The sequence below is a fragment of the Acomys russatus genome, chromosome 5 (genome assembly GCF_903995435.1).
Source record: "Acomys russatus chromosome 5, mAcoRus1.1, whole genome shotgun sequence".
NCBI lineage: Eukaryota > Metazoa > Chordata > Mammalia > Rodentia > Muridae > Acomys > Acomys russatus.
The window spans coordinates 34,645,418-34,671,797 of NC_067141.1; the positions used below are offsets into that span (position 1 = coordinate 34,645,418).

The 26,380-nt window shown below is 38.3% G+C and overlaps 1 protein-coding gene across 4 annotated transcripts in view; it reads right to left on the reverse strand.

The window, feature by feature from the left end:
- Tle4 (TLE family member 4, transcriptional corepressor) overlaps positions 1-26,380 on the reverse strand; it is a 140,530-nt gene that overhangs the window by 87,632 nt on the left and 26,518 nt on the right. For 3 of the 4 annotated variants that reach the window (XM_051146203.1, XM_051146201.1, XM_051146202.1), the window contains exons 5-6: positions 17,889-17,951; positions 267-341 (exon numbers count right to left, since the gene is read on the reverse strand). In XM_051146203.1, the coding sequence (XP_051002160.1) occupies positions 267-341; positions 17,889-17,951 (138 nt within the window). The remainder of the gene's footprint in view (positions 1-266; positions 342-17,888; positions 17,952-26,380) is intronic. The other variant, XM_051146204.1, reaches the window with a different exon arrangement.

Genomic DNA, 26,380 nt, shown 5'->3' on the forward strand with positions numbered 1-26,380 from the left:
ACTGATGGCACGGTAAAGAAACATGAGAAAGTGAGCTATCCAGTCTCCTCAGGGGAGTTTTCAGGAGCCAACGACATTAGTAAACTGTGGTCCAAAGTTTTTGAGAAGCTAGCAAATGCCTCAGGAGAATGAAGGGCTGTAACTTAATTCACTGAAGTCATCTACTATTTTTTTGCCCCTTCGGTGGAACAAAATTTAAAAAAGAGAAAACCAAGAAAGCTCAAGACAAACACTAAGATGAGAGCTGAAATGGAAAGGCCACGTACCCCAATGATGGCGTTCAGTTCTGCCATGGTCACCTGCTTGGCCCGTTCCACAGCCTGCACCACTTGTTGCTGGTGCTATAAATGAAGATCAGAAACAGAATACAATTATTTGTTTTCTACTCAGTCAGAACAACTTTTCCTAGTATGTCCTCTAACTTTACATGCAAAACAGCATTTAGGGGTCTCTAGATTTCCAAATAAAACTCCCAGGTGGTAAATGACTACATGTGATGTCCAGGGTCATTAGGTCCACGAGGCTTAGGAATAACCACGCATCAGCTGTATACATCCTCTCTGTGCTCCCAGAGGATGCTCCCTACATCTGTACTATCGGCACATTTTTATTCTCAGGTCAAAAGAGCACTCTAATAAACATCTGCCAGTACTGAAAACAAAGCTCAACTCGCTCCACCTATCTCTTTGTGCTACTCCCCTTTCTCTATGCCACCTACAGAGAGGAAAAAAAAATTCTTTAAGGATTCCCTATTAAGTACTTATTTTTATATTCATCTCTGGTGTTTATTAGCATAAACACCAAAAGGTTATTTCTAATTCCATGTTCTATCTCTCCTGAAAGTGTAAAAGGGTCTATATTTGTATTTTTGTCATGAAGGGTTGCAGGCTTAAACAAAAATATATGCAAATGAAATTGAAGTACTTCAGGTACTTCTTTTAAATACAATAAAAAACACAAAAACCTACAAATTTAAATTATTTTTCTTTAGAAAAATTAGAATCATTAATACTAGAAAATCAGAGAATGAGCAATACTAATAGTAATAAGTTTTATAATAGCAAAAACAGAAAATGGATAGAAATCACAGATCTGCATATACACAAGTGCTTGTGTAGGACTCTCAAAATGTAAACATCACTCCCAATTAAATACACATGAAGAGTCTAGTATCTACAGATCCTAATTTGGCCTTTGGAAATCTTTCAAGTAGCTTTAGCGAAAGAAGGACAAAAAGCTATGTTACAGGTATTTCTCTGTCAACGTTGGAAGAGGCTTGTGTTAGATGATTTTTGGTGGAAATTTTTAGCATATGTTCTTCACTAACTTTAAGAGAATACCAGCCCTTTAAGTTTTCACAGGAGACTAAACTTTGAACAATATACTTGAAAATTGTTTTTAGTTGTACGAAGTTTCCATTTCAAAACATGGCCTGAGAAGCAAGCTCAGTCCTTATGAATAGCTGTCTATTCACTTCTTCATATTTAGCCAAATGAAATAATTTATTTTTCTCTTTTTCTGAAGTAAAAATCTTATGTAAAGTTTGAAGGAAGGGAAGCTAAGATAGCTCAGGCTACCAGCAAGGCACTTGTCACAGAAGTATGAGATCTGAATCCTGATCCACCCCATAAAATGCTGGCAGCTGTGACAGCATGCACCTAATTCCGGCACTGGGGAGGCAGAGAAAGTACCTCTGCAGTTTTCTGGCCAGCCAATCTAACCAACTGGTTAAATCAAGATTAAGTGAGAGACTCTGAGGTAGAGACAGAATGAAGAGCACACCAGATTTCAATCTCTGGCTTCTATGAGCACATGTACACATGTGCACACAAAGAAGTATGTAGACACAAATACACATATCCACAAACCAAGAAGGACTACAGACTACAAGTTAATAAAATGGCCAATAACAACTTCAGCTTATCTTAAAGGAAGTCTGACCACAGGCCACATTTAATGACCAATTACTATGTGTCAAACGCAAAGCCCATTTTAAATTTACAGTAATTTTCAATGTAGTGAAAAGCAGCAGCACTTACAAAGTGGCGTCTGAGGTTTAATATTCCATATCTTTTAAAAATATGTGCATATATGTGTGTGTGCCTGGGTGTGTGCCCCAAGAGAACAGAGGTGTTGGATCCCCTGCAGCTAGAGTTACAGGCAGCTGGGAAGCTTTCCCGAGTGCTGGAAACCATTCTTAACCACTGATCCATCTCTCCAGCTCCTTCCATGCATGATCATGTACAGAAATTGTTATAAACTTTCAGTCTTTTACTTGTGACATTCAACAATGGCTGCTTAAAATTTTCAAGAAAGTGAAACAAAGAATAACATTGACACTTACCCACAATGCATAGCATTCGCTCTACTCATTCATTCATTTAGCAAAGTGTCCAAACTCTTACCACAGCATGTGTCTGAACATATGACACCTACTGATATAATAGCTCCTTCACACTAAGTATTGAGCATTCAAAAATCAATTACATGAGACAGAGATATTGATCATATTTACAGAAGGTCTCTCTAGCACCAAGGACTGTACATAAATTGTATCCCAACTTTGAAAGCAGGCAAAGATAACTCGGGCAGCAAGCAAGTCTCTAGGGCATTAAAATAAAGTGCTTTTTTTTTTTTTTTTTTTTTTTTTTTAAGAAAATTCAAGTAAGTTTTCTGTCATCAGACCTGACAGTAACCTGTTAGGAAGCTAACATAAAAATGAAGTCGTGACTCAACTTGTCTGCTTTGGTAGCAATGACTACAAGCTTATAGTGTTTTTGGACTTCAACTGCAGACTGGAATTCAACTTCCCTATTTCTGCTCACAGCCTCTGAAACATTCACTGTTTAAGGACCTTATAAAGAGGCACTTCCTAAAGGAAACAATGCTACCTCTCCTGCGTGGTCTGAAAGTACCAGTTACCATTAATCACTCCACAACATGGTAAACATGGCACCCTACAGACTAGACACATCCACTAGGCAATGTGAACACTAAAACTCAGACAGGAAGAGGAGGCAAAAAGCAAGAAAAAGTAACTCTTGAGGCAGAAGCCCACACTACTTCCCAAAGCTGGCCCAACAAGTATATATATTTATTTTTCTCATTCTTGGACTTTAGCAAATAAGCTCCTCGACTCAGTTTCTTAGAATACTGATGGATTTTCCCAGTATGCTGACATCTCTTCATTTTCTTCCCCTTCCTCACTCTCATTTTATTTCCAGTTCTACTTCTGGCTTATCCTTTCTCATACCACACCTCAAATGGTGACATAGGCACTTGAGCCCCAGAGAAGGGAAAAGTCCTTTCTTAAGTTTCACCAGTACTACCAAATAAAAGGCACTGAGGAAATCTAAAATGCCAAGAGGATGTCAGGGATTTAAAGGGGAAAAGAAAATATACCTATTGACTTCTTAAAATGTTGAAACATGTATGTGTGTATGTGCACTTTTGTTTTGTTTCGTTTTTTCAAGACAGGGTTTTTCTCTGTGTAGCCTTGGCTGTCCTGAACTTACTTTGTAGACCAAGCTGGCCTCAAACTCACAGAGATCCGCCTGCCTCTGCCTCCTGAGTGCTAGGACCAAAGGCATGTGCCACCATGCCCAGCTGAAACTTATATTCTTTTTTAAAAAAATTGTAGAAATAACTTTATGACTGCAGAGTTACTGAAAACCACTGAAGTACACATAAGTTAAAATGAACTTATGATATGTCTTTAAAATGCTGTGATTTAAAGAATACAGGTGCTTGGGGGGAGAGGCAAAAGTCTATATGCTAAATTACTTTTCTATTATTTTCATTGTTGTGAAATTATCTTTAATATTGGGTTAAGAAAAGCATTGAATTTTTCTTCCATGAAATTAAGATGATATAAGCCCATGTAGGTCCAATATAACTTACTGATGAGCAGACTTTATGAACCACTATGTATACTAGGTTTTTAAAGTACATTTTTTCCTAAGAAATAGCAATGCCAATATCTGTTATATCAGTATTTTGGGACAGACAAGAGATGTGGTGCTAAGGTGAAAACTAATAATAAAAATTGTTGTAATTTTAAAAAATTAAAAATTACTCCACGTCTATGCGAGGAAAAATACTGGCAGAAATGAAAAGATGGTCAGGATTGTTAGGATGAACAGCCCTAGATGAAGACACAGAACTAAAACTTCCCATGCCTATTCCACACACAAACCAAAGACAGAGCACAAGGAATGGAAGACAAAAAACCAGAAAAGCCATTGTTTTCCATTCATTCATTCAAATTTGTGTAAAGTACCAAATAAGCAGCCAATACTGACTGAAGTTAAGATATGTCCCTGTCTCACAGTCTAAATTCTACAAAGAGGATCTAGAGAGACAACTCAGACATTAAAAGCACTTCTTGCTCTTGCTGAGGAGCTGGGTTCGATTCCCAGAACCCACACCTCTAACCACAGTCATTTCTAACTCCTTTTCTGGCCTCCATGGCAATGCATGTGTGTGATACACATATATGCATGCAGACAGAACAGAACTCTCACAGATGAAAAAATAGTTAAATCTAAATTTTTAAAGCTCTATGAAGAAAGATGGAGAATTAGTACTCCAAAAGCTCTATAATTACTACTGGGGAATAATTTCCGAGAGAAAATTAGAGGATGTTATACAATCATTTATCAAGGAAATATCTTAATCTAATCTAAGTACAAGGGGAAGAGTCCCTAAGGAAACTGACCTGACAACTGAGCCTGGAAGGACTTCTGTGGATGAAGAATGAGGAGGAAAAACAAAACAAAACAGGCAAAAGGAAGAGCTTGACAAAGGTCTGTGAAGTGTTAAAAGGGTTGCCTTTCTCTAGAAAGAGAGCTAGCTATGGTGTCTGAGGAAGAGTGGGTTGTGGAACCCCACAAAGGATGGGCAGGGTAGAATGTGTAGGGCTTGGTGTCAGGAAAAAAATCTCTTTAAAATGGAAGAGGCATTCACAGCGATAGCAAAGGCAGATACACGAGTATTGACAGATGCATCTTCTACAGAAGGACCCATTGTAGAAATAAAAGCTGGAAAAATGGAAGGTGCCCAACAGTGTAGGGCACTGCATGACACATCATCCAGGTAGAAAGTGAAAGGTTACTTAAAACGTTTCTAGCAGCTGAATACTATCAGTTCTGGATTTTAGTACGATGAGTCTTACTGAAGTGAAGAGGTGGCAGGGAGTGAACCAAGGAGAACAGCTAGAGAGCCATGCAATATTCCAGATGAAAGATATTTAGGTCAGAACTTAGACCAAATGCCCTTCCTAATAAGAATCATTAGCCATGTGTAGATAAATAACGCTCATTTGCTGTAATTCAGACCTAGAAAGAACTCTTTATTTTATTTTATTTTAATAATTATTTCAGATTATATCCCGATTGCTATCCCCTCACTTGTTCCCCCTCCCTCCTTCTCTCACCCTATTCTCCTCCCCTAGACCTGTGGCAGAAGGGGACATCCTCCCCTACCATATGATCACAGCCTGTCAAACACCAGGTTTTGTTAATAAGCACCAAACAAGAGTCTGCATGCCGATTTCCAAATGCTGTCTGAGTTGGTCTGGTAGACCTGCAGTAGCAACCACAGGGCAAAACCCATTAGTATATTCAATAGTTGGCTCTCCTATGCAGCATTCTAGCCAGTTGTCAGTCACTCTCTGAAAAGAACTCATGATCCCTTATTAATAAGCTTTTTCTACTGGAGGATGAGCCCTAATATTGATAACTTAAAATCTACTTCCCACTGCCCTGAGTTTTTTCTCCAAATTTGCCTCTGCTTCAAGCATCAGAAAATAGGTTTTCAACTTACTTCCCTTTCAGGTTAAACATTCTTAGGCATTCAATGACTCTAAAGTCATTCATTTTTCAGGTCATACTACGTGTGGACAGAATCCAGAACACAACACTCTGGGTGTAACTGAGCAGATCAAGCTCAAGTGAAAATAGCACTCCATACTTAGTAAGTCTCATTGAAATCCTACTTTGAAAATAAACATCTATAGCCCAAGAAAGCAAGCTTGGACACAGACAAAGTCGACAGCCAAACTCTGCAAAGACAGAGTAAGCAAGTCCTCAATAGTTCCTGCTTCAAAAGTACATCTATCAGATATAATGGGCCAGAAGGCTGAAGATGATGCTCCAACGTTGTAAAGAGAGTTTTGGGTGATTTCAGGCAGCAAACTGTCTCTGTCACCTTCTCATTTGGGAAGCTGCTAACCTCCACCCCCTGTATACTCAGGTAATTAATTTTATTCCTTTTCAAGTCTCTGATGGGGTTGAAGACAAGATAGTTTAGTTTTACAATTAAGCTTAGTTGTTTAGGGGTTTGTTTGTAGGTCTAGATAGATGTTTTAAGTTGATAGAGAAGAGATATGATAAATACTGATTTACATTCAAAATCTTAGACTCACCAAGATAGGAAATATGTTTTCTTCAAGGTTGCCATATACAAATAGCCAAAACACTATGAACTAATTTATATACATTTATATAATTCCTGATTGTTTCATGGTTCTTCTTGCTGTGGGTAGTTTATTTATGTGTAATAATATAAATGAATATGTGAAAAATAAAAAATATTAAAATTTTAAAAAAGAAATACTACTTTGTCTACTAAAAAATTTTTACTAAGTTTACTGGCATATTTGCAATTTAAATATAAGCATATCCTCCAAATCAGCCCGTCCTAAACAGTATTCCAAAACAGTTTCACAAAAAAACATTAATTATAAAACATATAATCAGCATGAACATTTGGTGAAATAAAGAATTACTCAAAGCCACAGTTCAGATGGTGAATACATATACATAGCCTATCAAACAATTTTGGCTTGAAACATAGAATTAAATACTACAGATCTAAACAGATCAAGAGAAGAAATACAAATTGCCGAAATGTTCAATATCCTTAGTCATGAAGGAAATGCAAATTAAAGGTACTTTGAGGCTCCACATCACTCTGGCAAAGTGGCTATCATCAAGTAAACAACTGACAAAAATTCTGGCAAGGATGGAGTGAAAGAGTCAGTCTCAGTCTCTTTTAGTGAAAGAGTAAACTAGCAGCCACTGTGGAAAACAGTGTGAGGTTTCTCAAAAGCTACAAATAGATCTACCATCACACACACACACACACACACACACACACACACACACACACACACACACACGACTATATCTTATGACAGAGATACCAACACATCCATGGTCACTGCTGCTGTAGTCACAATACCAAATGGAATTAGACTACCTGTCCATCACTGGATGAACAGGTAATGAAACTGCACTAAATATATATACTAATGGAATTTTATTCATGTTGTAAAAACATGGATAGAACTGGAAAAAATACTGAGGTAACCCAGACTCAGAAAAATATTTCATTTTTTCTTCTCATATGCAGATCCCAGTCTCCTAGTTTTTAAAATTATTTTACTATGTTTCTTTTTTAACATATACATTTATATTATTACAAATGAATAAGATAAACTACATCTATCAGGTAGAACCATGAGACAATCTTGAGTTAATATAAATGTTACATTCATAGTGATTTGGCTATTTGTATTTGTCAAGCTTGAAGCAAACATCTTTCCTACCTTGTTGGGTCTAAATTTCTGAATGAAAGTCAGTATCTATCTATCATATCTCATCTCTATTAACTTAAATCATCTATCTTGATCTAAAAAGATCTTATCCCCTAACCAACTAACTTGATTGTAAGACTAAATTATCTGGTCTACAGATTCTTTGACAATTAGGCTGTTTCCATGTTCTGGCTATTATGAATAAGGCTGCTATGAACATGGTTGAGCAAATTTTCTTGTTGTGTGCTGGAGCATCTTCTGGGTATATTCCAAGGAGTGGAATAGCTGCGTCTTGAGGAAGCCCTATTCCCAGTTTTCTGAGATAGCACCAGATAGATTTCCAAAGTGGCTGTACTAGTTTGCATTCCCACCAACAATGAAGGAGTGTTCCTCTCTCCCCACATCCTCGCCAGCATGTGGTGTCACTTGAATTTTTGATCTTAGCCATTCTGATGGGTGTAAGATAGAATCTCAGAGTTGTTTTGATTTGCATTTCCCTGATGACTAAGGAGGTTGAGCATTTCTTTAAGTGTTTCTCAGCCATTTGATATTCCTCTGTTGATAATTCTCTGTTTAGTTCCAAGCCCCATTTCTCAATTGGGTTCTTTGGTTTGGTGGTGTTCAATTTCTTGAGTTCTTTATATATTTTGGATATTAGACCTTTGTCAGAACATTCTCCACAGTTGAGTGGAGAGTGGGATATGACTTTCTCAAGTACTCTGGGGTCTCACATTTGACCCTGTCCCCTGGAGGGGGAGACCTGGTGGCTCTCAGAGGAAGGACAGCAGGTTACCAAGAAGAGACTTGATACCCTATAAGCATATACAGGGGGAGGTAATCCCCTTCAGGAACAGTCTTAGGGGAGGGGAATAAGGGGAAAACGGGAGGGAGGGAAGAATGGGAGGATACAAGGGATGGGATAACCATTGAGATGTAACAAGAATAAATTAAATAAAAAAAAATTTTAAAAAAAGATTCTTTGACAACAAGACAGGTTAACTCCTGGCAACACCCAGCCTACCTCAAAGAGGATGATCAACATCAAAGAACCTCCTTAGGGAGTTGGCTTCAAATGTAGCAAACCAGCCACTTGGCAAAACGTCCTCGTTCCTGCCACAGACAGAATTCTGCCTAAAAATGGGCAAGCTTAGAAGATGGCAGAGTTGATGGCCAAAGTCTACCAAGACAGGGAAAGCAAGTCCTCAATAGTTCCTGTCTATCAAATATGTCTGGCAGAGATAATGGGATAGAAGGCCGAAGATGATGTTCCAACGTTATAGGTGACTGTTCAGACACTAAATTGTCTCAGTCATATTTTTTTTCCCATTTTGAAAGCTGCTAACCTGCACTTCTAGTTCATTAAGGCATTTAAGTTTTATTGCTTCTCAAGTCTCTGATGGGACTGAAGACCAGATAGTTTAGTCTAGTTTTATATAGTGTACGTACATGGAGTGTATGTAGAGACCAAGAAGCAAAAAGAGGACCATTAGAAGGTGGGAGAGGCTTTAATGTATGTAGTAGGGTGGGCAACAACACAGGTGATAGGAAGTGGAGGGGAGAACATTAGGAAGTGGAGGCTTTAAGGAGGAATGGGGTCAGAAAGATAGGAGAAAAGCAGAGATAAGAAGGGGGAGTTCAACCAAAACTGAGTGTGTGTGAAGATCCCATAAAGAAATCTGCTGCTCTGTAAAATAACTAAAAGGTAAAAATATATATATTTTTTAAATAGGCTCTTAGGAACACTTTAGAAAATCTGCCCAAGTCTTTCCCGCCTCATCATTTTGCTTTGCCTCCCTCCTCCCTTCTTCACACAAGGATACCGAATTCATTTTATTGGTATACCCAAGCTCTACAGTTCTCTGTTGTCCAACAGAACCTTCTACAATATTCACACTGTTCCATTTGTACTAATAATGTGTCAGCCACCAACCACAGATAAATAAGCACTGAGTTCTTGGAATGCGGCTAGCTAACTGAGAAAGCAGTGAATTTTTCTTAAGCTCTAATTATAATTTAAATTGCCATATATCTGCTCCTATATTAGAGAATGCAACCCTGCTTATACTCAGAGTACTTTGAAGTTTATCTGAACTCAAAGATAGTAGGTTTTTCTAATATACATCCATTTAGGAAATGTGCATACAAGGCTGCCAATTTGGCCTTTGGAGGGAAGCCCACATTTAATTAAACCTGCAGGAGAAAAAGAATTACCTTCTGAGAGTCATCTTTTATTTCCTGAGGCCAAACAGATTATAATGCCACCATTATGCTGCTCAGTTGTCATTAAGACACATGGTCAGGTGAAGCAAGATAATCAGTCAACCAAAAAACACAGAAAGATTTATGGTCTTTGATAGCACAGGGTTTTGAGGAGAAAGAAAATATTTTAAATGATGTTTACCCTGCATACACCCAAATGTAAAATTCACAGATATGACCAAATCTTCTGAAGAAGCTCCAATGCATGTATGTTACACACTTCAGGACATCTTCTCTATAGAATTTATTGGAATCCATTACCATGATTGACATACTGATTTATGTATTACAGGCTGCGGACACTCACAAATGTTCCCCTTCTATGGCCTTAGGGGTGACTCTGTGTGCCTGCTTACCAGAGGTTCTCTGGTGATTTCAGTCAAGCTCACCTACATCAAACCATGTTACTACAGGACATTGATTCCTTAAAAAGTGAACAAGCACTATGAGGAATTAACGTGGAGCCATACAAAGTGACAGCCCTGCCACCAGTGCGTGTAATCACTGTATATTGTTCTTTTCTTCCCTAAGGCACAGTAAGAAAGTGACTGGACACGTTTTTCAACTTTTATTTCTATATTTCTTATTCTATACATGCAAAATGTGATTCAAAAAGATTCAGTACGCACATGCTAAAATAAATGGCATGCACAGCACTCCTCTATCACATGCTGGGAAAGGTTGTTTTCCTGTCACATCAGAAGGAACAAATGTAGAGCTATCTGAGACAAAATATCATTTGGAATTATAATTCTATTGATTTCTTATGACCACTATTATGTAACTGTGTGTCATTGTCTACTTCTTAAATGCAATGTAGAAAGTCCAAATAAATCTACAAAATTCTAAGGAAACTAAGAAAATTCATAACATGATACAACTCATGAAAAAACCTAACAGGGAAACAGGGGAAGCAGAGCTATAATCTGGAATTAATTTGTACAAGAAAGCATTCAAAGTGAAAGGTACCTTTCCTCCAAGTAATTATTAGATGGAAGAAAAGGACGAAAACTTTTCACTCATAATTTAGCTTTTATGATCTGAAAAGCCTGATTATAACATTTCTGTTAAATGTTGTACAAAAAAGCAATTAATTATTTCATTTATTAAACCAATGTTTATTCAAAATAACAGATGCATAGAAAAATAAAAAGCTGTTCTGTTCCTCTGTAAATCCAGACTTCTACAAGTAATTTTCATGTTACTGTGAAGCCAGTCCAGCCTACATGATCCCTCTACCAGCTCCTACTCTGTTTGTTTTAAATAACTCCCCTAACTAGCCATGGAGTTCCAAGAGGAGGAAGGAAGCAAATGTCCACTCTCCTTTGCACAAGAATGACTAGAAACAAGCTGTTCGATTTACTGATGGCACAATTTAAAACTCGGACCATGAGTTTAAAAAATGGGAATTGAGCAGCCACTGCTTGTAAGGAAGTACTGTCCGCTTTCACTCTCCCAGGTTATTTCAGGCTGTAGTCTATCAATGGTTTACAGAGGTGCAGAGACTAGGTCAGTGAGTATTCGGACAGCAATATCACAACCACTTGAGGCTCAGAACTATCCCAACAGAGGGAGCAGAAAGTTTATGAAAGGCCAGCAAGAACTGGAGCAAAACAGTGTTTTCTGGACATGACAGGATCATGCACTTATGAACTCAAAGCAGCTGAATCCACATCCTGGCCTACAGGTGGGAAGGAGACTGAGTCCCAGGCCCTAGCTGAGCAGCTATGGACACATGACAGCTTCAGGGAAGGACGCCAGATTTCTCTAAGACTTTGGCCCCCTACTAGGCCAACCACACTTCAGTGGACAGCTCCTTACTAAGGAATAAACTTGGCCAGCACAAGTGGATTTCATTATTAAGTAACAAGCGATATGAACTTGGAGAGTAGAGACCTGAGAATAGATCTGAGAGGCATTAGGAAGGCTGAAATGTATGACCAAAGAATAAAACTATTATGTTAAAAATGGTCTGCAATACAAGACAGCAAAATGGATCAACTTAACTGAGCAAAACAATAAACTTGGGCAGATTTTTGTTTTGTTTCTTATTTTTCAAGAGAAGGTTTCTCTCTGTGTAGCCTTGGCTATCCTGGAACTTACTCTGTTGATGAGGCTGGCCTCAAACTCACAGAAATCACTGCCTCTCCCTCTCTGAGTGCTGGGATTACAGGCATGCACCACCAATGCCCAGCTGTATTTTGGTTTTTGGGTTTTTGTTTGTTTGTTTGTTTGTTTGTTTATTGAGACAGGGTTTGTAGCCCTGGCTGTCCTGGACCTTACTCTGCAGATCGGGCTTGCCTCAAGCTCACAGAAGCCCACCCACCTCTCCTTTCTGAGTACAGGGATTAAATGTGTGGGGTACAACTTCCCAGATTAAGCAGGTCTCTTTTTCAAAAGACACCTTAAAATTTCATAAAATCAATGACCTAAGGTATGATTCTTTCAGGATTTGGGCGAGAAAATCTGGATTTTTTTTCAAATCTCCCTGTCTCAAGATGTATGTGAGGTACTAAGGAAAAGACTTTTTCATCCAGCCAATCTACTACAAAATACAGCAGGCCAAGTATAAACTGCCCTTAACTGAGAAGCATATTTTAAAGTTCTAGGATTGTAATTAACAGGTACAGTTATAGACCCTACAAGTTATTCAGATGGTCTACACAGTTCGTAACTGTTCACATACACTGTATTACTTACTTTCTATTCTGTGTGGCTGTACCTGTAAACTACTTGATGAACTACTGTTCAGCAAGATCTGTACTATAGAAATATATGATTTTTATAGCAAAACTACATTACTTTATATATTGGGTTATCAATTAAAATATGGTCAGAGAGAATATTTACCATGTGAACACTTATCGCGGTTAGTAGCAATAATAGCCACTGCTTTCATCTAATGCACAGCACTGTATCTGGATGTGACTACTAGCTATTCTCCCATTCCTTTGCTTTTACCTTACTGTGAGTTTTTGGTGGCTGTAGAAGACTTCACTTCTAACTCTACTTACAGGTACATGGGGACAAGTCATCAGGTCTGGGACATTACAAAGAGGACAGTAAAAGTGAGTATCTTCCACATTCTGCCTTTTAAAGGAAAAATATTTCCCTTCTTTCCCATTTCTGTAGACAGGGCAGGACCCAATGGTCCTGAATGAAATAATGAACATGGAGACAAATGTTTACAATATCCCCTAGTTACCAAATTCATACGCTTCCTTCTGGACCAACTGTTACCTCAGAAAAATAAGCTTTTTTCAGGAATAAATCAGTTAGGTAAGCTGAGCTCTATTAAAATTGCCAAATATACAGCTAGGTCTTTACATTATCACCAGTCCTTACTAATAAGCCCTATTATGCAGGTAGCCCTGGAGCCTGTAAGAGAAGCCTGGGAAGTGTAGCCATGCAAACTAGCTCAACACCTTAAAGACTATAAAAGCTGCTGAGCCAAAATTTGGTCCTGAGTCTGGCTGGGCTCAGGTTACCACACTGCCACTTTTCACATAATCCATCTCTTCTGGTGACCTCTATTCTTTGTTATCAATACAAGTGTCTGGAAAATGCAATTGTTTATTGAGAAGAGAATTTCAGCCATAATGTTATAGACCTACAGCCTATGAGGAGCCTGAGTTTCTCAAAGTCTTAGAACACATGACCGATTACCATGAAGTATATGCTGTCTGACATAATGTAAAAGCAACCCTTACAAGGAAAGAAAAATGGCCAAAACCACAACTACTCTCCAAATTGGTTCCACACTTAGGTGCTCAATATTTAACACTTTAATAAGTCAAAATAATGAGATAAACATTCCTTTCTTCCTAAGAAGCTAGTCTTTGTAGAATTGTCAACTCTTCTGAAATACTGCCTTGAACTCTTCCCAGACTTTCTTCCTTCCTTTTCTTAGGAGCCAAACAGATGCCATTTCCCTGCAAGCTTACACTATAAGAAGGGCTGGGCACTTTCTATACCAGATGCTATTTCAATAATACAATATACAATTGAAACCAGAACTGTTCTCCTCATTGGATAGAACACTGAGTGAGGCTTACAGAGATAACATCCCCAACACAAATCAATGAAGAAGAGCTTTGATTTGATTCTACAGTAGCAGAAACGTTGCCCCTTATTCCCAAGATGCAACAGTGGTACATCAGAGTAGCCTTAAAAAATGCAAGCTCCAGGAAGAGGGAGTTGGGTGTGGGATGAAACAACACACACACCAAGACAGCATTGACTGGCATCATTCAATGTGACTAGGATCCAGAAGGACTGAGGGTCTATAGGTTCTATTCTGAAACTGCTAAAGAAAAATAAGCAGATGTGCAGCTAGTTCACTCTTTGAGCTCAGTCTTAACTTACAGGAAGGGCATTAGAAAGAAAGATAACCAATTCACATGCTTCCAAAATGCAATGACTCAAAAGGACGCAGAAGCAGTCCCAGGTCTTTCCAAAAAGAACTGACAGCCCCGTGTCTGCTGACATCACTATAGCCAGAGCTGCTATACCCACAGGGGAAGTGTGTCTGCCAACTGCCCAGTTATAGAATCTCCTCACCCCACAGATGAGGAAACTGAGGCTGAAAGAGGCCAAGTACTTGCTAAAAGTCACACATCTTGGGTTGGATTAGACAAAGCTATGTGATTTGTAACTAGGAAGCCAGAACTCGACCCAGGCCCAGGGCCAGCAGCTGGCGATTCTTCTTTATGAACTGCCAGCTTGAACACAGTTACTTGTAATTCATTGCCTGAAAATGAGATATGACACAAGAAAGAACCTCCCAAGTATTACTGGGAGACAAATCTTCTGAGACAAAAATATGAGAGTGAAGTACAGATCAGTATAACACCCAAAAGTGGGGGAAAGAAAAGGTTCAGACAGACAAGGATTCACAGTTTCTAAATTCTGGTATTAGGGAATCCTGTGAAATTCTAAAATCTAAGTAATGGTTATTCACATTTAATACCAAGAGATGGCACTACCTTTGTCTGATGCTTAGGACTTCAGTAGTAGCTGTATATATTTGCTCTAGTTTTTAATGCTGTAGTGAAATATATTTAAAAAAAACTATTTTCTATAATTTTAAAACTATATATCCTGTGAGTTTCAGGCCAGCCTGGTCTATATAGAGTCCAGGACAGCCAAGACTACACAGAGAAATCCTGTCTTGAAAAAAAAAAAAAAAAAAAAAAAAAGACAAAAAGACAAAAACAAAACCTATAGATCAACTTTACATATATTTGTGCTAAAACTTGGGTTTTTAAAGAAAAAGATTTTATAGTTAAAACCAATTAAATTTATTTAATAATTGTAATTCGCTTCTATATTCTATATTTTTTGTCAAGTTTTTAAAAAAATAATAAACTATACACAAGACCAATCAATCAACACACAAAGCTAAATTAAACATAGAAAACCTAGATGTCTATAAATATACCTCCTGTTTCCATCTGCCTTGACTTTCAGATGCTCAGACACCTCCCACTGCTGTCCTGGAGCTTGTGCTCTAGTCTCCATGGAACACCTCTTTCTTTCCCCAGATGAATCATTTAATTTTTAAATAAAAACACTTAAAAATAAATTCTAATGCCACAGCTGCCTTTCTGGCAGCCGACACCATCACACAGAGAGCTGGTGTTAAAAGATCAGATTAAAAGCCTTCAGTCCTGGCACTAAGTGATGCCCGTAGCCATGCAAGAGTGATTTTCCTGCCTCTGAAGAGACAGGAAATAGAATCCTTCTTTCTCTAATAACCTACCATCCCACCCCCATCCTCCAGATTAAGGTCCATCTGGCCTCAGGGGAAAAGTGAGGTATAATACTTACAGAATACCCCAAAGAGGAAACAAGGTAGACTGTATTCAACCTCAAATACAAACGAGACATACCCCATCTTAGAAAATTAGAAAGTAAAAGAAGAAGAGATACACACAGAATTAGGATTTAGGATACTATGATGAAGCGTCACTGTGTGTACTTAAAAACTGAAAATCAAGAACTGTCAAAGCCTTAGGAAAGCAAATAGTTAAAAGCTGAAAGAATGATGTCTACCTTCCTAGCCTAGGGGGAAAGAAAAGGAGTAGCTAATACCTCCCCCCGAGGCTTTCCTCTACAGGGTACAACACCCTCAACCAATTAATTCCAGTCCAGTCTTGCTTAGTCCAGCTAAAGAATTAACACATTCTGCTCCTACGAGACCTGCTCATGCAAACAATATGACTTACGTGGGAAAATAACTTACTAGTACCCCCAAGACCATCTTCTATTTCTGGAAGAATCCACAGACTCTGATGAAATGATATGGAGACAAACCTGTCCTAGTAATTGCATATAATGGTCTGTACCTGCTGAGACCCAAACACTGACACCACCCCTAAGGATAAGTCTAGATTTCCGCTGCTGCCTTTGGGTGCCGAATCCCAGAGCAGTTACAGCTTTGAGGGTCAAGTATTCTTCTCACTATTTCTACAAGTAGAACTTCTTAAAGGGCCACTCACCAGTCTAGGCAAGGCCAACAGCCCAAAGAAATGCAAATATGGGCTAGAGAGATGGATGAATATTATATTAAGTTCACTTGCTTCTCTGGTGGAGGATAGGTCCTGTTTTGAGCAGTCACCTGTTGGCTTATGACCATCTGTAACTCCATTTTAGGGATCTACTGCCCTCTGGCCTCTGCAGGCACCAAGCATATATGTAACACTCATACATACACTGAGACACACATAGATATTAATAAAGATAAATAAATCTTAAAATAAGAAGGAAAAAAGATAAGAAATGTAAATATACTCCTTGATACTCTTAGTCAAAATGCACCTAATCCAGTCATAGGCAAATATTAAGTTAAAATAGGTAAGTGAGGATAATGAGGATTAGTGGTCACAGCCAAATAAGGAAAAGCCTAGCATATGAATTAGTGTAGCACGGTCTGTGAGTAAGACTGTGCCCTTCTTCGACATAGTAAGTTACTTAAATCTAAACCTGGTTTGGACAAAACAGTCAGACAGAAATCCACACATATGTAATGCATGTACAAATTAAAATTACTGGTTTGTGAGCAACCCACAACATGCCATCGTTAGACAAGTGTGTGAACAGCTGTTTTGAAAAGCAGGGACTGACAGAACACAGTAGGAGAAAGGTGAAAACCAAAGGACTAAGTACTATGGCCACAAGACTTTAGAAATAGTTCTTTCCTCTTATAGCTCACCGCTCCATAGCAAATAAAGGATTCAATAACCCAAAAGCAAAACCAATCTTTTCTAGTAATCTCACTTAAACTTTCTACCTACCCAAAGCAAGCAAATAAGCAAAGGAGAGAGGAGGACACAAGGAAACCATCAAGCACTAGAAAGGCAGAGACCCTCCTTCCAATCTGCTTGAATTTTTGACAGTACGTACTTTCCCTGGCAGTGAGCAAAACAAAACTAGTGAGCCACATGACAGGCACTGGTCATATTAAAAAGGCCCCTATCAGCAAAGCCTAATGTGACTCAGAAATGAGAATGCTGGATTTACCTTGAATGTCTTTTCTAAATACACAGACAACATAAAGGATTAATCAGGTAATAAAAAGTAGCTTTCACAAAGCAGCAGCCAAAAGTCCCATTAATGTATTCACTAGGTGAAGCCTCTCTATCTGGATGTGTCTTTTGCGGAGCCTCAATGCTCAGTGACAGAGATGTACAGATCAAGCTCTTGCCTTCCTGGCAATTTTACAATCTCTATGATTAGATAGCATTATAACAAACAGGCATAATGCTAAGCAACACTACTTTGAATAATGACAAGAAAATATTTCAACAATTAAATTTTACTTAACACGGAAAATATTTCATTAATAAACACTTCAAATTACATTACACTAAATATTAATGAGGTTCAGAAGTTGAAGTGAGAACATTTGTATTTTAAAAATATGAAATATGAACATCAAGAAAATGACAAGGCCAGACTTAAGTCTAAAATCCCTTATCTGCAAAATCAATAACATGGCAACAACTTCTAGCCATGACATCAACTGTCTTACCTCTTGGGACAGGAAAGGAATGACCTGTGCACAGATAGCATTGAGTCGTTTAACAATCTCTGCCTGCAAAAAAGAGAGAAACACAAATTAAGAAAATAGTCAGGTGGCTATAGATTCTCAAAGTATTAACTGGCTGATATTAAAAGGCACTGTGTACTCTGGCTGGCAATGTCCAAGGAAAAGGAAAACTACCTTCTCAGCAAGCCCATTAAAAGAGAGCAGTGACAACTGAGTCATATTAGCAGCAGAATTTATTAAACTGCGTTCATTTTAAGATTTAATCTTCAAGCACCAGAGTAATAAGAAATGAATTTAATCTCTAGGACTAGAAACCAGTTTTCAGAAACCTTCATCAGGAGGGCCCTTGCCTAACCTAATGTTGATTTCATAAAATACGAAGTCTTTATTTAATGAGACAATACATTTTTCTCTACATATACCAACTGTTTCTATTACCAAATGATTGTACTTCTATAGTTGTGTAGAAATCTCTCCTCCCTACACTCTTTTAAGTTCAAGCAAACCTTGAACTTAACAACCTGAATGTCTCAGCCTCCAGAGTGCTTGAATGTTAGGCACATGCAGCTGCACCTGGCAGCCTTTGCCTGTAAAGCCCGATATTTTTTTCTTATACTTAGTTCCCAATCTCCTGAAATTAAAAAAAAAAAAAAAAAGGAGCAGCAATCAAGGAAATGTATGTCATTATTAACGGCTGAGTAGTAGGACATTTTCAAACAGTAAAGGTTTCCAAATCTATCAACTCAGGTTTTCAGTGTAGCCTCCAGAGCATGCTAAGGTCTACACTCAGCAGAGATCTGCAAAGGTTTTAACAAAGTTAGACTATAGAAGCTATTCTTTAATTTTTTAGAGATAAAGAAACAAAAATGAAACTTGTTTTCATATTGTCCCATGTATAATAATTGCTTTGTATTTTCTGTCTTTTAGCATGTCTTAACCTTCCCTTTTTACTATCTCATCATTAAAATATGAGCAATTTTGAAGCACGTTTGTGCATATATTAAAAACCGTGTCAGCTTATCACAAAAGTATATAGCATGCCATTTGAAGATGCATAGTAAAGCTCTGAACAGGCTTTAGAAAAAAACCATGTAACAGCACTTTTCTTTATTGTTTTAAAACCTTCAGTTCCAAGTTAGGTACATGTACTAGGCACATAAACAAATTTCATGTAGAATCAGTTCATTTCATCAAGTACACAGACATTTTTTTCTTGCTAAGTCATTATAGAACAGCAACGCTGCTTGTACAATCGAGGCTTACTTTTCGCAGCAACCCTTTTAATTTTGTAGCTATGCAATTTCTTAAATGCCAGCACCTTAAAAAACTTCATCAACCAACATAAAACAAAAATTCACCGTGAGGTTCCCAATGTAAGTTTTCCATTTCAGCCTGTACTCCTAATGAGACTAAGCCCCTGTACCAGTAAGCAGCAGTGACCAGGACTCCACTGTGCTGACCTGACTTAATTTACTGCCCTGGCCCCATGGATCATTTAGCCATCCTTTAAGAATGACTAAACCACCATGAAAGGCTGCAATGGGAACTACCAAACCCCTGTCCACCTGGGTGAACATTCCACAGTGGTGATGGTGTTAAATTCTAAGTTAAGTTAAGAAAGCAGAATAGCATTCAGGAGCCTGAATACTCCCTGTCTCAAAGGCATTTGGTGGTTAGGCTTTTTGTAGAGACAGAGATGGGGGTAGGAATAAAAGATAATGAGACTTTGGGGCAGACCAAACTGATGATTCGTATGCTTAGAACCATCTGCCAAGCATATTTTCCTCATTATGTTGTTTACATAAATAAAATAGTCCCTTGCTAGGAGGGTTGGGAAAAAAAAAGTATGTGGGCATGTAGGAAAACTAAGTTCCTTAATTTGCCTACATACTGTAGGCAGTAAAAACTACTGAGGAAACTCATTCATCTGGTAAATTTTTTTTTTAATTTTTTAAACAAGAGGTAATTGTTGCTTTAGTAAGCTATTTTAAGTCTGAGCACCTATTTAAGGCAAAAACAAAAAATGAAAAAAACACCAAAATAAAAAGAACAGAAGTCTTAACACTAAAAATTATGTATATTAACATAAACACCAACAGAAAAAGAAGGGTAAAATCTTCGAACTTTTTCTTTAAAGATCTCCCTTTGTTTAAAAGACTTCTTAATTTCTTTATGCTGTCATGCCAATAGATTTTTTTCATGAACAAGCTAATTGGCAGCAAGGGGGTGGGGTATGTCTGTGTGATTTCATACAATTAAGTAGGCCATTCCTCACTTTGAAAGCTAAAGTTGCCTCGGAAACACTGCTGCTTCCATGGTCATCTGATTTCACCTCTTTTGTCCCACAGGACCAGGCTTTGGGGAGGCATCATCTATTTTCAGGCCTTTGCACTGGGCTTCAGCGATCAACCAGTGACCCTGTGGGCACACACTTCTAATGCTCTGAAACTGAGTCTAATCCAATGGCGTGGGGCCCAAACTCCCTTTCTAGCACAGCCATTAAAGGATGTAGGTTATTGCTGTTGTCACCATTGATATTTGTCATTGTAATGTAATTAGGGTCCTAAAATGATGCATTACAGCCCTTGGCACAGCTTCTATTAAAATCTTTTCTTCTGCTCACTGAACTGCGACCTGCTTTCTGATGAATAACAGACAGACAGCTTTAGGGTAAGAAGCAGATTCATCAAAGAAGTATTTTTAAGCTTTGAGGAAAGAAGGAAAAATGCAGCCGAGGAAGAAAAGCCACAATACACATTTGAATTGCATTTGACCACTTGAAATTCTGATTGCATCTGATGAATCTGGCTTAGACAATATATTTCCAGTCTTCGAATCACATGGTTAATCAGGACTCTAATCTGCTATCCATCAGCCTATGCAGTTCTTTGGCTTCCAATCAAATTTATAGGTGATGTGGGTCACGCATCCCTGAGCAACGCAGTCACAGATAGCCCATTCAAACAGGCAAGGATGCTGAAATACTGTTCGTTGTTAGAATTACTTGGTGCTATTATAGCGTTTGATGTTTTACGGGCACTGCTAAACTACTGCCTTTAACACTTATGATACTCCAAATCAGTATTAATAGTCCTAATAAATGGAGAATTGTTCATGTCCAAAATTGACCAAAAAAATCTTCATACTTTGACAAATACATTAACTTTAGACACTTCTATTACACCTGTTCTATTCATAACGATATACATTTAAGGAAAGTAGTTGATGGGGTTGGAGAGATGGCTCAGCCCTTAAGATTGCTTGCTTCCTTTGCAGGGGAGCAGTTTCATTCCCAGCACCCATTATCTGGCAGGTGACGAAGGACTATTCAAAGTTTGTGCACTTCTAGTTCAAAGGGATCAGGTACCCAGGGCTGGAGAGATAGCTCAGTGGTTAAGAGCACTGTCAGTTCTTCCAAAGGACCTGGGTTCGATTCCCAGCACCTACATGGCAGCTCGCAGCTATAACTCCAAGATCTGATACCCTCACATCAATGCACATAGATTAAAATTTAAAAAGGGGGGGGGGGAGATCAGGTACCCTCTTCTGTACACCACTGGCGCATGCACACATATCAGCCCCCCCCACATACACACGAAAAACTTTTCTTCAAAATTTTAATAAGAGAAACGGGAACACATTTTCTTACACACAATTCACCATTGTTCTATTTTTTATTTTCTACCTTTATTTCATATTCCAATAAAAATGCCAATCATTCCTACTTTTTTTTAAAAAGCCAATTGGTTTTGGCAAAATATCTTAGAAAAAGATAACAACAACAAAAAGGGCGTTTTATAAAAATGACTTGACTATTCACTCAACACCGGATACTGAATGCCATCATGCTAGCTCTAAAGAAGAGAAGAAAGAAAGAGAGGTGTCACCAGCCACGAATGAAGAGGGAGAACACCAGGAAAAACCTCCAACTGTTCATGTTAACTCTGATACACAAAGCTTGTTGAAAACTTAACTATCTTACATCATATAAAAGAGAGAACTCACTATGTTGAACAAGCTGAATAAGACCTTTTTCGTTTTGTTTTGTTTTTTTGTTTTTCGAGACAGGGCTTCTCTGTGTATCCTGGCTGTCCTGGAACTAGCTCTGTAGGCCAGGCTGGCCTCAAACAAGACTATTTTTTAAAGCTGCCCATCCCATTTCCTCCTATAAGAGGAACTGTCTGTGGATACTCAATGTATATCATATTGAACAACTTTTTTTTTTTTTTTAACTTCTCCACACTTCCCTCAGTGAGTTACACTGAAACCTGATGGTATCACTAAAGCAATATTATCCTGGTTCCTCTTTTGAACTAACTTGTATGCCATTTACTGCATGATAAACTGTGCTATCAATTGCAACTGCATAAGTTGGTTAATTAAACACTTTCAAGTACCCCATTTGTTTGTCCTAACAAGATACATGGTACCATTGGTGGTGCTCATGCACCAATATGCAGGACAGCGTCATCAAGGGAGGCACTGTGTCCCTGCATCTCATGAAGCTGTTTGAATCTATGTCTACATGTCTTATGAAAACTTTCTACAAGGATTAAATTGTGCTCCTCCCTCTTACCTTTTAAATTTCTAGAAGTATTTCTTTAAAGGAAACCTTAGATGCTCACCTAGTACCATATTAGTTGAACTTTGATATTATATCTAATACTGTTCCAGCGTTAAGAGGGATCAGGAGAATGCTGTTCTAGACAGGGAAAGATTAATGATCCATGTGCCTGACATTCAGTCACTCATACAAGGTCAGACCACTGCAGATCTCAAGTCTGAAAAAGCTATGTAACTAATGTTATCAGTTATGCTCAGCCACTCAGAGAGGAAAGGCAAGAAACACAGAAGAAAGAACGAGCGGGGATAGTGGAGTGTCAGTAGGAGCAGGCGAGGAAAACCAACTTCTCTGAGTTCTCTGAGAACTTTAACCTTAGCTTTTAGGATGAAGCTTGTCCAGAACCAGATTTACCTGCGCTCACCAAGCTCTGAAATGCTTCTCTCAACACTTCTCTGCCATTGTCACAGCAAGTGGTGTCAGCTACTTTGTTTCTTTTCCTTACATAAATATACTGTGGCCTTTGAATGCTAACTTACAATTATACATTTTCTTACCTAGGTATAGAGACAAATATTCCTTGTGAGAGCAAATAGAAATAATTTACCTCAATTTTTTCCAACAAGATTGATATGACCAAAATGAGGTGAAAAATATCTAAAAGTGAAGAATTTTGGGTACATGAATAAAAACAAAACCAACTTGTGATCCTTTAACAAGGTCTCATCATGGATACCTATACTGTAAATCCATCAAAGCAACAAACCATCTCTTAGATAGGGAACACCACGCCAGATGGCTTGGTCATTTCTTCTGAGTCACATCCAAGCACGTCAAACCTGGAGGCCATAAGCCACACATGCCCTTAAGACAGCTATGAATACAGCCCAACACATTTGCAGATAAAATCATGTTTCAAAGTCAAAAGGTTGAACAATATCTGGTTAGATTAGTCCTTCTTTATCTGTTTTCTTCTTGCTGATCATTTTTATTTTTCAACAGATCTCCATCTATGGCTATATTCCTGAGCATTGATTTTCCTCTCTTCCTTCCAGCACTAGCACAGCCTTTTCTAACATCTTCAGCCACCCTCTAGTTACATTTAATTTCAACTATTTGAAGTCATCACTGAAAAAACATCCTTTCGAGTCCTTTGAATGTTTTCCCACAGTGATGAACACCTAGTCTGATCAAAATCAAAGTCGTGATTTCTTCCTATTTTCCCAGATACACAGCTCTCATAGATTCCTGCTATAGTGCTGAGTTAGACAGCCTAGCAGGTGAATCATAGCCCCGTCCAGCTAGTACAGAAGGTACTGCAAGGACAGGGTAGAGTCTCTTTCTTAAGTCTGTTCTTGCTGACCCTGCTACCTAAAATAGCCTTTACCAGGGTCCTCGGACTCAGTCCTCACCACCATGTTAAGTCTCAGTCCATAAAATGCCCTCTTACTCCAGTGATTTCACAGAAGAATCCCTCTTATACTCACTAACCCATTCCTGCCTTATGTCTTGACAGGATCTGAGATTAGCTAGAATTATCAGATTATCTTGTTATAAAGCACATGTAGTTGGGACTAAAAAAGTATACTCTGAACAAACTCCAAGGTGATGCTAAGAGACACTGCTGGTCCACAGAGCACACAAACCTTAAGCAGTATAGCAAACTTTTAAAGCACAGGATCTTAATAAGGGCAGCCATTTGGTCAGCAAGCACATTCCATGCGGCTAGAGTACAGAAGACATTTAATATATAATTTTGTAAATGAACTACAATCCAGGCCAAGTAGTTGGAATTTTATAATTTTAGTGGACATAAAAAAATTGTTATAGAAAAGCTAAAATATATCAATGTACCAACCATAAAGGACTACCTATCTAAAGAAGACCTACTCACATTCAAATTTGGTTTGGTTTTGACTTCCTGGCATATATCATTTCTGACATTTAGGAAGTCACATCACACAAAAAGAATAATATATATCCTCACTGGACAGCAAGAAAAAATGCAAATTCATTCTAGACAACTCCTGACTGGTGAGTCAGTGATTAAAGTTTCCATTCTGAATTCTTGGCAGGATATGTGATTTAAAAGATTATTTAGAAACAGAATGCAGATGCAGCTTAGCCTCCTGCTAATATTGCTTACAGCAGATTACTGATCATCTGAGCCTTTGGCATTCAGCACATCTGCTAGAGTACTACACCAGGAGAGCACTTGTACACAGAGTTCAAAATAAATTTTTAATAGTACCTGGAATAAATCAATTTGATTAGAGCAGCCCATTGAAAGGCCTTAACCACAGCACCGCAGGGCTCACAGGAGTAAAAGAACAGTTGGTAGTAACTCAGCGTGCAGTGGGCACGGGACGCACGCATACTACAGCGTATTCACACCCACCTCACATCTATTAAAGCCCTGTTCAAAATGGACCCTGAGAGCCAGGAGCAAGAAGCCATGGACACAGATGCAGTAACAATATCTCCAGAGAATGAGTGCCTTCTTAAGGTGGCCAAAAACTGCTTCTTTGTTGCCTCAGCCATAGGCATCAGATCAGGTAAACTAACTTGGAATTCTACTTTCTGGTAGCCAAACAAGCTCCTCAATGTATTTGGCAAGCCTGTTTGAATACACTTTTTTGTTTGTTTGTTTGTTTTTGTTTTGTTTTTTGAGACAACAAAGCTGTGCTGGACTGGCTTTGTAGACCAGGCCGGCCTCGAACTCACAGAAACCCACCTACCTTTGCCTCCCTGAGTGCTGCTATTAAAGGCATGCGCCACCACACCCAGCGTTAAATACACTCTTGTTCAATGTTTTAATAATCAGAAATTTTCTGCCAAGAGAAAACAAACATCTTGCTTAATTTTTGCTTCTTGCTGGAGTGGTATGTTCCACACAGAAGGGAGCCACCACCAATTGACTCCTCATCCAAGCTTCTTTCAACAGCTCACACTGAAGTGATCAATCCATTTTCCCTTGAGGGAAGCCATCTGGGACAGACTTGCCCAAAAATAAAGCAGCAAAAAGAAAGTTACATACCACAGACTGAGATCCACCTTGCCCCGATAACCATAAAAAGCACAAATGTTCCCTGTAGTCTGGCTTCTAGCTACTTTTACTTGTATTTTTTGTTTGTTTGGTCCTTTTTTTCTTTTTTCTTTTTTTTAATATTCCACAAAGGAAGTTGAGAAAAGTAAAGGTAAAGGGAACTACTGTTATCTATTTGTGTTTCTATAATCTAAGTTACTTTTAGAATGTACAATCATCCTCAGTGTCCATGAGAGATTTGTGCTGGGACCCTCCACAAACATCAAATCCATATTATTCATAAAATGACAAGGAATTTGAGAAGAACCTATACATCCCTTCTTGTCTGTTCTAAAAGCTATAACACCTAACAGAATGTAGATGCAATACAAATAGCTTTAATACACTTCATTGTTTAAAATGTAACAATGGACAAGCGTGTGCTCAATACAAGCACATTTCTTCCAAACTCACTCAATCTACAGTTGGCGAACACACATAATGGACCTATGGACATAGTAGCTGACTGTACTTCGTTACTTTTAAATTTCATCATGTATGCAACTTATGATATTTAAACACATGTACCTTAATAAAGGCCTAAACTATGAATATAGAACTGCCTGTTTATTCGTTCTTCAAGTATTTATTAACTTTCTACTTACTACTGTCAGGACTCTTTTAGGTACCGAGTAGAGAAATGGGTGAAGAGAACAAGATAATCCCTCCTGTCCTGAAGTTCAAAGCATAGGGGTAAAGAGACAAAGACAGTACATAGATATGCAAAAGGGAACTTCTGGTATTTGAAAGATATCTACAAAGAATATAATCTAGGGCTGGAGAGATGGCTCAGAGGATTGGAGTACTGGCTGCTCCTCCAAAGGTCCT